This window comes from Salvelinus sp. IW2-2015, linkage group LG12 (genome assembly GCF_002910315.2).
Source record: "Salvelinus sp. IW2-2015 linkage group LG12, ASM291031v2, whole genome shotgun sequence".
Taxonomy (NCBI): domain Eukaryota; kingdom Metazoa; phylum Chordata; class Actinopteri; order Salmoniformes; family Salmonidae; genus Salvelinus; species Salvelinus sp. IW2-2015.
Genome location: NC_036852.1, coordinates 8,977,252 through 8,988,275, shown reverse-complemented (window position 1 = coordinate 8,988,275; position 11,024 = coordinate 8,977,252). Strand labels below are relative to the sequence as shown.

At 44.0% G+C, this 11,024-nt stretch overlaps 1 protein-coding gene across 4 annotated transcripts in view; it reads left to right on the top strand.

The window, feature by feature from the left end:
- Positions 1–11,024, top strand: part of LOC111970998 (glycogen synthase kinase-3 beta) — a 49,402-nt gene that overhangs the window by 28,951 nt on the left and 9,427 nt on the right. For all 4 annotated transcript variants that reach the window (XM_070445977.1, XM_070445975.1, XM_070445976.1 and 1 more), the window contains exons 4-6: positions 8,924–9,034; positions 10,218–10,348; positions 10,799–10,905. In XM_070445977.1, the coding sequence (XP_070302078.1) occupies positions 8,924–9,034; positions 10,218–10,348; positions 10,799–10,905 (349 nt within the window). The remainder of the gene's footprint in view (positions 1–8,923; positions 9,035–10,217; positions 10,349–10,798; positions 10,906–11,024) is intronic.

Below are 11,024 nucleotides of genomic sequence, written 5' to 3'. Positions count from 1 at the left end.
CACTGATTTTGCGCCTGTCTGAGTCGACTGATCCATTGTGGAGGTCATGGGGATGGCACGGTCCATCACTCGAAGATGTGCTCCTGAAATTGTAKATGGTTATATTACATAAGAACAATGGTGCAACACAAATAAAAATTATATTATTTTATAACAAATGCGCTTTCTCCCGCGCTGGATAGTGGTCGCTGTCTGCGGTTCGGAAACACATCAGTGTGCTGTTGAATTGGCGCGTTTTCCTTGACCATGTTACTATGTGCATAATAGCGAAGTTAACCAGCATATTGGTGTTGATAACTTGGAATGTGGTGGAGGCAGCAGCAGAGTTAGGAGATGAGAGAACAGCCCTTACTTTATTGTCTCAGAAAGGTGAGGAGAGAGGAATCCCCAACTTAATTAGGTCTATAATCAAKAGCCTAACTGTTAAATGTGCCTGGCTTTATAAATCATCRGTATATCTGCAGAAATAAGACGGGTCCTGCTTCAGTTGCCTGTTTGAGTGTTTAATAGCCTACTGATTCCGTGCTCACGCAACAACATGTCAAGTAAACATTTTCACAAATTCGGCTGTTTTTAATCTTTGCATTTCTGTAATTAAGGCTTTATAATTTTWGTTTTTTTGTTAACATCCTCGCTGACATTAATTATAATCACTGTTTACACTGTTCCAAGTTGTCGGAGTAACTATTTTATAATGCTCTTTTTTTCTTGATTGCCTTATTATTATGATCATAAGTAATGTCTTTATCATTGGTAGGCTTAGTATAGCAGCCTTGTATAACCACCACTGACTGAGCTGTAGGTCAAAAAGCGCATCCTGTTTAGTCTTAACACCGTAACTTAGGCCTGTATTTCAATACCTTTTTATAGGCTACTGTTTCAATCAGTCATTCATTCATTCATGTCATCACACAGCATACGAGTCATTCATGATTTGAAATGCAGTCAAGCATTTTAGTTTTAAAATAAAGTAAAGCGAGCCTTGATTTAATTAGCTTAAACGGACTGTTTTTAGTCTTTGCTGTAATAAAGGCTTAACAGAAAAACGTTACAAAAGACTCTGGTTACGCTTATAAATTATTTACGGTTTACATTGTTCCAAACGGTCAGAAAAATWATATTGTAATCTATACCGCGTCTATTTTGCAGACATAATATGCACGCAGCGCTTGCGCCTTACCTTTTTCTTGATCTCCAGTGCTTTCCCACAACTTGTCAAATTTATTCCACACATCGGACTATCCCTTTATCTCCTCAGCAACCAGTAAACATACCCCTGTTTCGAGTTTGTCATATACATGTTAGTCATTTAGCAGATGCTCTTATCCAGAGCGTCGTACAGTTAGTGCAGTCATCTTAAGATGGCTAGGTGGGATAACCACACATCACAGGCATAGAAAGTAMATTTTTCCTCAATAACATAGCTGTCAGTAGAGTAAGAGCTAGAAAGGGGGTTGGGGTCAAGTGCATAATTGTTTTTATTTTTAGGTGGGGTTGTTGAGGTGAGGAGGAGAATTATTTAAGATACTGTTTAACAGGTAAGGTTTCAGGTACTTTCGGAAGATGGGCAGGGATTCTGCTGTCCTAGCTTCAGGGAGAAGCTGGTTCCACCATTGGGGTGCCAAGAGCTTGGACTGAGCTGCCTGAGGTGGCAGAACAGAGTGCTTGGGTTGGGGTGTCCTCTGCATCCATTTMGCTGTTACGGTGTTCAGAGTTTATGACCAATATATTGATGTGATTATGATATGCTATAAATCAGGCCCCATTGTGCCCTATTCGGACTGGATTAGTTTTACTGGGGGAGGTCGAGYACAAAACACATCTGTGATTTTAGTCCCGTCCGAATCTACCATCAGTCATTTTTACATGGCAGGAGAGTAACAATTCCAGCCAGAATAACCTACTGTTTTTTGGCGATTAATACTAGTCCCGTGTGAAACGACATCCCTGTGTTTTGATAGAAATGTTTGAGCTTGACAGGTGTTGCGCAAGAAAACTGATTGGATAAATTGAACTAAGTGCTGTTCATAAGCTATATATGAATGGCCTATCAACTTTCACAGTGAATTATTTTGTTTATGTTTTGTGCGTATGAATTGAATATTTCCAAATGCATCAGTAAAAAATATTAAGCCTATTTAATGCAACCCTTGCTGTTAATAGATCGCAAAGCAGCATGCAACTGATCTAAACATTTKTAAATGATAACTTTGTCATCCATAGCCTTAAAATGCATCTCAAGTGCAATTGCACTGTTTAGCTCACATCTGGAGGTTGGGTGGGGGGTGCATTTAGGATGTACTGCGGATCACTAAAATGTCCTAATGATGGTTTGGTATGGTTTAGAAACTTGGGAACCAGGCTTGAGTAATCAGTTTGGCCCTATCACCTGGACATATTGAAAAACTATCTTCAYRCCTAGAATAAAAACCTCCAGGCTTCTGTCATAACTGTCAATTTATTTTAAAAACKAAATAATAATTACCGGGCAGTTTTGAAAATAACTAATCCTGTCCGAATCGTCCTCTSGAATAACGGACATTCTGGAGTAATAATTACATAACCAACTTTCTCTAGTAATACTAGCCAGTAGGTCTCTGGTCAAGTGCATGCAATACATACATGTGTCACGTAAAGAGAGCAAGGGTTGAGGGAATAGGGAATGTTTTTCCTAAAAAAATGAGGTATTTTGGTAACAACTTTACAGTCAGAAATTGCAGCTTCAGCAACACGGACAGCACGATAAACACTTTGATGTTCAGTGGTGGTCGCTGCAGCAGGGAGGAGAGACACTTGCTTTTTTTTTTACACAGCGCAGCAAGTCTGAGCCCGGCACAATCAAATCAATTGCCGGTCGGACTCCCTCTAGTCATTTGTGTGTCTTAATGATTTAATCAAACAGTGGGCTTAAAGCATCARACAAGCTCAGTGAATATAGTTGATTTGATTAAAACACGTAGGATGTGTCAATATATGGAAAAATACACATTTAAAAATGTTGACCAATCGATTGSAACAAACGACCTTTGTCGACCAATATWATTTTTTTGTCAGGGACAGCCCTAGCTGGGATATACGTGAACAAGGGGACATTAGGGTTGGGGCATTAAAACCTGTTAAAAAGAAAGGCATGTGGTGCATTATGATATTTGGGTCATTGTGGCTAGGCAGACTGACATTGTGGCCTATGGTGGTGTGCAGTGTAGGTCTATTTGCATAGACAAAGTGACAGTCAGCCAGTCTGCCACTATGACCTGTAGTGTGTGGTTAATGTAATGTGATCCTGCAGCCTGGCACAGTGTGGTGGGCATGCTGACACTGGGTGTCTGGCCTCTGGATGTGGGCCAGAGGAAACCGGAGCCTGCTATGTGACCAGACTAAAGGCTGCTGCTCTACCTTTAAAAAGAGCCAGCTCATATTCTTCCTTGCCTTGCCCAGTGATGGGATTACCKCGCTCTGGCTGACCACGGGTGCTTCTCAAGGGGCTTCGTCTCCTYGCCGCYTCTTGTGATGGGAGAAAACATTTATACAGTTATCAGCATATTATTTTGAATGGACTAGGAGAGGAATCCACTTTACACTATTGAAATGTGGCCCATGACTGTATGCCCTTTAGCCCTAGCCAGACAGAACACCAGGACCTAGTGTCTGGAGGGYTGTACACTGATCTGCGTCCCTGCTTGCCCTTTCCCCTCTGACTGACTTCATAGACACATGAGACTGTCTGCTGTGGAAGGGCAGTCACTGTCGTTCCATAGAGAGGGTTGCCTCAACAGGATGGTGCTCATTAGGACATGCAACAGATTATTATAATKYTTTTAACTGTCTGGTTTGAGCCCTRAATGCTGATTGGTTGAAAGCCGTGCTTTATCATGTGTTTTTACTGTTCTAATTACGTTGGTAACCAGTTCATAATAGCAATAAGGCAMCTCGGTGGTTTGTGTTTATAGTGTCAATATATCACGGCTAAGGGCTCCGCATTGCGTCGTGCCTACGAACAGCACTTATACCACACCCCCTCTGGGCTTTATTGCTTAACTGTACCATTCTGCAAAATACACAGATTTGCATCTTGTATACTGTTTAATTCCCACCATCTAATGGTTAATCAGGGTCCTAAGTGGTCTGGTTGATACAGATTTGCCTTTCCTCTTGATTGGTGAAGCACAGCTTTGCGTCATTTATAAGCATATACAAGGCTTCTAGTGAGACTCTGGAAAACAACATCTCATTTAGACACATGCAGCCATGGCACAAATTGGCACATAAACGACATACCCCATCTAAAAAAAAACAACTGTTTTTTCCCGAGTTTATTTAGCGAATGCTGGCAAATGCAGAAAATAGACAGAAGGAGACCACACACTGTCACTTGGGGCAGAGCACTGAGCAGTCAAGCAGTCACTACCTGTTGCTGTCAAACCAATCAGCTGTTTACATGGTCAGAAGGGAACAAGGGAAGTATCCAATCACCTGCCTTTTGTGTGAGCCGTTGAGCCAATCAGAGGTGTAATTTAGGGGCTGCTGTTGCCGTAGTGAGGCAGGCAGGAGAGTGAGTCATCCTTTGTGTGGGGCTTATTTTAGAGCATTGCTCTATCAGGAAGTGCCTGTTTTTTTGTTTTGTGTCTCTCTCTCTCTTTGTGTGTGTGTGTGTGTGTGTGTGTGACTGACTGTCTTGAGAAGACTTAAGGCTGACTTTAATTTCCTGTGTGGTAGGAACAGATGATATACAGTTTAAAACATATACAGTTGAAGTCGGAAGTTTACATACACCTTAGCCAAATACATTTCAACTCRGTTTTTCACAATTCCTGACGTTTAATCCGAGTACAAATTCCCTGTCTTAGGTCAGTTAGGATCACCACTTTATTTTAAGAATGTGAAATGTCAGAATAATAGTAGAGAATTCTTTTTTTCAGCTTTTATTTCTTTCATCACATTCCCAGTGGGTCAGAAGTTTACATACACTTAATTAGTATTTGGTAGCATTTGCCTTTTAAATTGTTTAACTTGGGTCAAACATTTCAATGAGCCTTCCATAAGCTTCCCACAATAAGTTGGGTGAATGTTGGCCCATTCCTCCTGACAGAGCTGGTGTAACTGAGTCAGGTTTGTAGCCTCCTTGCTCTCACATGCTTTTTCAGGTTTGCCCACAAATGTTCTATAGGATTGAGGTCAGGGCTTTGTGATAGCCACTCCAATACTTGACTGTGCTGTCTTTAGGCCATTTTGTTACAACTTTGGAGTATGCTTGAGATCATTGTCCATTTGGAAGACCCATTTGCGACCAAGCTTTAACTTCCTGGCTGATGTTTTGAGATGTTGCTTCAATATATCCACATCATTTTCCACCCTCATGATGCCATCTATTTTGTGAAGTGCACCACTCCCTCCTGCAGCAAAGCACCCCCACAACCTGGTGCTGCCACCCCCGTGCTTCATGGTTGGGATGGTTTCTTCGGCTTGCAAGCCTCCCTTTTTCCTCCAAACATAACGATGTCATTATGGCCAAACAGTTCTATTTTGTTTTCATCAGACCAGAGGACTTTTCTCAAAAGTACAATCTTTGTCCCCATGTGCAGTTGCAAACCATAGTCAGTTTTTTTTCTCAATATAGGATCGTTTTAGTGAGTGAGGGCTGACCTACTTCTTGTTCGTTTACCATTTGTTAATATTGATGTTTTTCCACTAAAGGCTTTCAGACAGCTGAAGCAAACACCCACATTTTTTCATCAGGAAATTGACCTTCTGTTAAACTTTATTTCACATGGAAGTCTCATTGAGATTAGGAGACCTCTTATGCAAGGGATACCAAGCCAAGAAGACCTGTCAAGGAACAATCATGCTCCCTTACATTAAATGGATGCATTATGCTTAAAATATGTACCATCAATTATATGGTAGCAGTATTTCTAATAGCTTTCTTGATTTGTTTCTATGTCGAGCAGGATGGATTGATTAGTAGCTCCGACTACGCCGTAGATTCTGAGGTTGTCTCCAGACACAGTAGCTCCGACTACGCCGTAGATTCTGAGGTTGTCTCTAGACACAGTAGCTCCGACTACGCCGTAGATTCTGAGGTTGTCTCTAGACACAGTAGCTCCGACTACGCCGTAGATTCTGAGGTTGTCTTGTCTTTAGACACAGTAGCTCTGACTACGCCGTAGATTCTGAGCTTGTCTCTAGACACAGTAGCCCGCTATGCCGTAGATTCTGAGGTTGTCTCTAGACACAGTAGCTCCGACTACGCCGTAGATTCTGAGCTTGTCTCAGACACAGTAGCTCCGACTATGCCGTAGATTCTGAGGTTGTCTCTAGACACAGTAGCTCCGACTACGCCGTAGATTCTGAGGTTGTCTTGTCTTTAGACACAGTAGCTCCGACTACCCCGTAGATTCTGAGGTTGTCTCCAGACACAGTAGCTCCGACTACCCCGTAGATTCTGAGGTTGTCTCCAGACACAGTAGCTCCGACTACCCCGTAGATTCTGAGTTGTCTTGTCTCTAGACACAGTAGCTTCGACTACGCTGTAGATTCTGAGGTTGTCTCCAGACACAGTAGCTCCGACTACGCCGTAGATTCTGAGGTTGTATCTAGACACAGTAGCTCCGACTACGCCGTAGATTCTGAGGTTGTATCTAGACACAGTAGCTCCGACTACGCCTAGATTCTGAGGTTGTCTCTAGACCCGTCTCCCGGTGGCGCAGTGGTCTAGGGCACTGCATCACAGTGCTAGCTGCGCCACCAGAGTCTCTGGTTCGCGCCCAGGCTCTGTCGCAGCCGGCCGCAACCGGGAGATCCGTGGGCGACGCACAATTGGCATAGCGTCGTCCGGGTTTAGGAGGGGTTTGGCCGTAGGGGTTTGGCACGGTAGGGATATCCTTGTCTCAGTATAAAAAATGTAATAAAATGTATGCCACTCTACTGTAAGTCGCTCTGGATAAGAGCGTCTGCTCTTGCCGTAGGGATATCCTTGTCTCAGTTTGTAAAAAAATGTAATAAAATGTATGGCACTCTACTGTAAGTCGCTCTGCGATAACAGCGTCTGCTCTTGGCCGGTAGAGGATATCCTTGTCTCAGTATGTAAAAATGTAATAAAATGTATGCACTCTACTGTAAGTCGCTCTGGATAAGTGCGTCTGCTCTGGCCGGTAGGGATATCCTTGTCTCAGTATGTAAAAAGTAATAAATGTGATGCACTCTACTGTAAGTCGCTCTGGATAAGAGCGTTCTGCTAAATGACTAAAATGTAAAAAAATGTAATGTAATGTTTTACTGTGGATATATGATCTTTTGTACCTGTTTCCTCCAGCATCTTCACAAGGTCCTTTGCTGTTGTTCTGGATTGATTTGCACTTTTCGCACCAAAGTCTTCATCTCTAAGAACAGAACGCGTCCCTTCCTGAACAGTATACACTCTGTGGTCCCATGTGTGTTATACTTGGGTACTATTGTTTGTACAGATGAACGTGGTACCTTTCAGGCGTTTGGAAATTGCTCCCAAGGACTTGTGGAGGTCTACAATTCTTTTCTGAAGTCTGGCGGAGATTTCTTTGATTTTCCATGATGCCAAGCAAAGAGGCTCTGAGTTTGATGGTAGGCCTTGAAATTACATCCACTGGTACAACTTCAATTGACTCAAATTATGTCAATTAGCCTATCAGAGCTTCTAAAGCCATGACATAATTTTCTGGAATTTTCCAAGCTGTTTAATGGCACAGTCAACTTAGTGTATGTAAACTTCTGACCCACTGGAATTGTGATACAGTGAAATAATCACAAATTACTTGTCATGCTCAAAGTAGATGTACTAACCGACATGCCAAAACTATAGTTTGTTAGCAAGTCATTTGTGGAGTGGTTGAAAAACAAGTTTTAATGACTCCAACCTAAGTGTATGTAAACTTCCGACTTCAAATGTATACAAAACATTTTAGAACACCTGCTCTTTCCATTTCATAGACTGACTAGGGGAATCCAGGTGAACGCTATGATCCCTTACTTGTTAAATCAACTTCAATCAGTGTAGATGGAGAGGAGACCAGTTGAAGAATGAGTTATGAGTGTAATTGTGACGTTCAGAGGGTGAATTGGCAAGACACACGGGGGATTTGAACGGGGTATGGTAGTAGTTGACAGGCGCACMAGTTTGTGTCAAGAACTGCAACACTGCTGGGGTTTTCATGCTCAACAGTTTCCTATGTGTATAAAGAATGGTCCAACACCCAAAGGACATCAAGCCAACTTGACACAACTGTGGGAAGCATTGGAGTCAACATGTTCCACAGGGATGCTGGCACKCTTTTGACACCTTGTAGAGTACATGCCCCAGCAAATTGAGGCTGTTCTGAGGGCAAAAGGGAGGGCTGGGGAGGGCAYGYAACTCAATATTAGGACGCTGTTCTTAATGTATTATACACTGTGTAAATGTGATCATTCTTTTAGTGGTTCATTGAAGACATCTGCAGGGATGGATTCATAGAGAAAGTTTGATATCCCATTTCCCTTACTAGAACAGTCATCTGTTCCTCTGTTGCCCTGCCAATTTTTTTTAGATATCTGACTCCCTTGATGTTAAGTCTAGCTTGTGTGTCTCTGCCAGATCATACAGTAACTGTTTTCCTTCTCTTCTCTCTCTCACTGTCTGTCTGGCCTGCTTAGTCACACAKCGAGGCCTAGGTCGTTTTCATTAGGCATACAATGGAAAATATGTTTTGCAACGGAATATGAAAATTAGCCTTTGTTTTTGATCCAGGTAACCCCTCAGCGTTTCAGTCCWTTTTCTTCCGTTTGGTGCCTAATGAACAAGAACCATGTTACATTGTGATCACTCCAAAGGAATTGATACATGCTTCTAACCTCCTCAGCCCACTGTCCCTAGTCTGACTCATACTCTAAATGTCTCTGTGTGTGTGTGTTACAGAAGGACGAGGTGTATCTCAACCTGGTTCTGGACTACGTTCCTGAGACTGTGTACAGAGTGGCTAGACACTACAGCCGAGCCAAGCAGACCCTCCCCATGGTCTATGTGAAGGTAAGACCCCCTCGAGTCTATCGCTTCATCAAGATACTACTCTCTGTATGTTCATTTAGAACAGTGTTTCTCAACTCAAGCACCCAACATCAAACATTTTTGTTGTAGCCCAGGACAAAAACACCCGATTCAACTCATCGAGGGCTTGGTGATTAGTTGACAAGTTGAATCTGATGATCTTGTCCAGGCCTTTAATAAAATGTGTATTGTTTGGGGACTGGAGTTGAGAAACACTGCCTTAGATGCAACATGTGGTAGACCTCGGTCAAATGCAAACGTCAAATACTTGAGCTGCTCTTTAGTTTGCCCCGTGTAGGGCCTCCCAACTGGCGCAGTGGTCTAACGCACTGCATCGCAGAGCGAGAGGCGTCACTACAGACCCGTGTTCGATCCCAGGCTTTGTCGCGGCCGGCCACGACCGGGAGACATGAGGGGRCGCACAATTGGCCCAGTTGGTTGGCTGGCCGGGATGTCCTTGTCCCATCGCGCTCTAGSGACTCCTTGTGGCGGGCCGARTGCATGCACGCTGACCGGTCGCCAGCTGTAGGGTGTTTCCTCTGACACATTGGTGGTTTTGGGTTAAGTGTGCAGTGTGTCAAGAAGCAATGCGGCTTGGCGGGGTCGTGTTTCGGAGGACGCATGGCTATCGACCTTCGCCGATCCCAAGTCCGTACGGAAGTTGCACCGATGGGACAAGACTGTAACCACCAATTGGGGAGAAAAAGGGATGAAAATAGAAGTGTTTTCCCGGTACTGTAGAACCAACAGAATAGTCCCACGCAGTGTGGTGGTGGGATGGTTGTGTGTCTGGCCAGGCAGACAGACTCCTTTGGGCATTTCCCTCCCGTCCTCCTCACCATGCTGTCCTGCGTCATCGTGCAGCAGCCAGTTGAGATGGCGTCAGCGGCCTTATTATAGCGCCCCTGCCGTCTCTGCCTTTCCAGCTTGCCACTTAAGGAAGTGGAAGTAGTGGCATAAACGAAGGGCTGGACTGGAGTCTGAGCCAGGGACCGCTAGCTGGGGCTTTCTGGGGGATTTGAACACTGGCATGCTGTTATTTTTAGCCCATTGAATACGAGGGAGCAGGAATTGCCTCTACTCTATAGGCCTACCACTCATGTCACTATGTGTAGCTAGCTTAGCGCATGTACTAAGTTGTCTGTGTCCACATCTCTCTCTGCAGATGTACATGTACCAGCTCTTCCGGAGCTTGGCCTACATCCATTCCTTTGGGATCTGCCATCGGGACATCAAGCCCCAGAACCTGCTGCTGGACCCGGAGACAGCCGTGCTCAAGCTCTGTGACTTTGGCAGGTGGGCTGGAACATTGAAATACAATGGAGCCATATTGATGGAGGAAGCAAGGATTTGACAGCTAGTAATGTTTTCAGACATAGACCCAACCTAGCCCAGCTCATAGAATATAATTTCTAGAATGGACAAAGCCCCTCAGGCTCACACAACAGCAATTTGCCGTGGTCTGGGCCTGAGTTCTAGTAATCATTTTTTTATGTGATGGACTAGGTTGGGGCTGTGTTTGAAGCTGTGTCTGAAAACGTTACTGGCTTCGTTACCTTGCTTCCTCCATCTCTTTTTCCTTTGAAAGGAATTGAGGAAACTACTAACTGGTATACATAAAATAAAAAGCAGTTTCAAGTCTCAAATCTTCCTTTTGACCGTCCTTACCCACCAACTTTCCTTCCTTCCTTCCTTCCTTCCTGCCTGCCTTCCTTCCTGCCTTCCTTCCTTGGTTATCTTTGGCAGTGCGAAGCAGCTGGTCCGTGGTGAGCCCAATGTGTCCTACATCTGCTCACGGTACTACAGAGCGCCCGAGCTCATCTTTGGGGCCACTGACTACACCTCCAGCATAGGTACGCTTCCACTACTAACACCTTCACTGACTACACCTCCCACTACTAACACCTTACACTGACTACACCTCCCACTACTAACACCTTACACTGACTACACCTCCCACTACTAACACCTT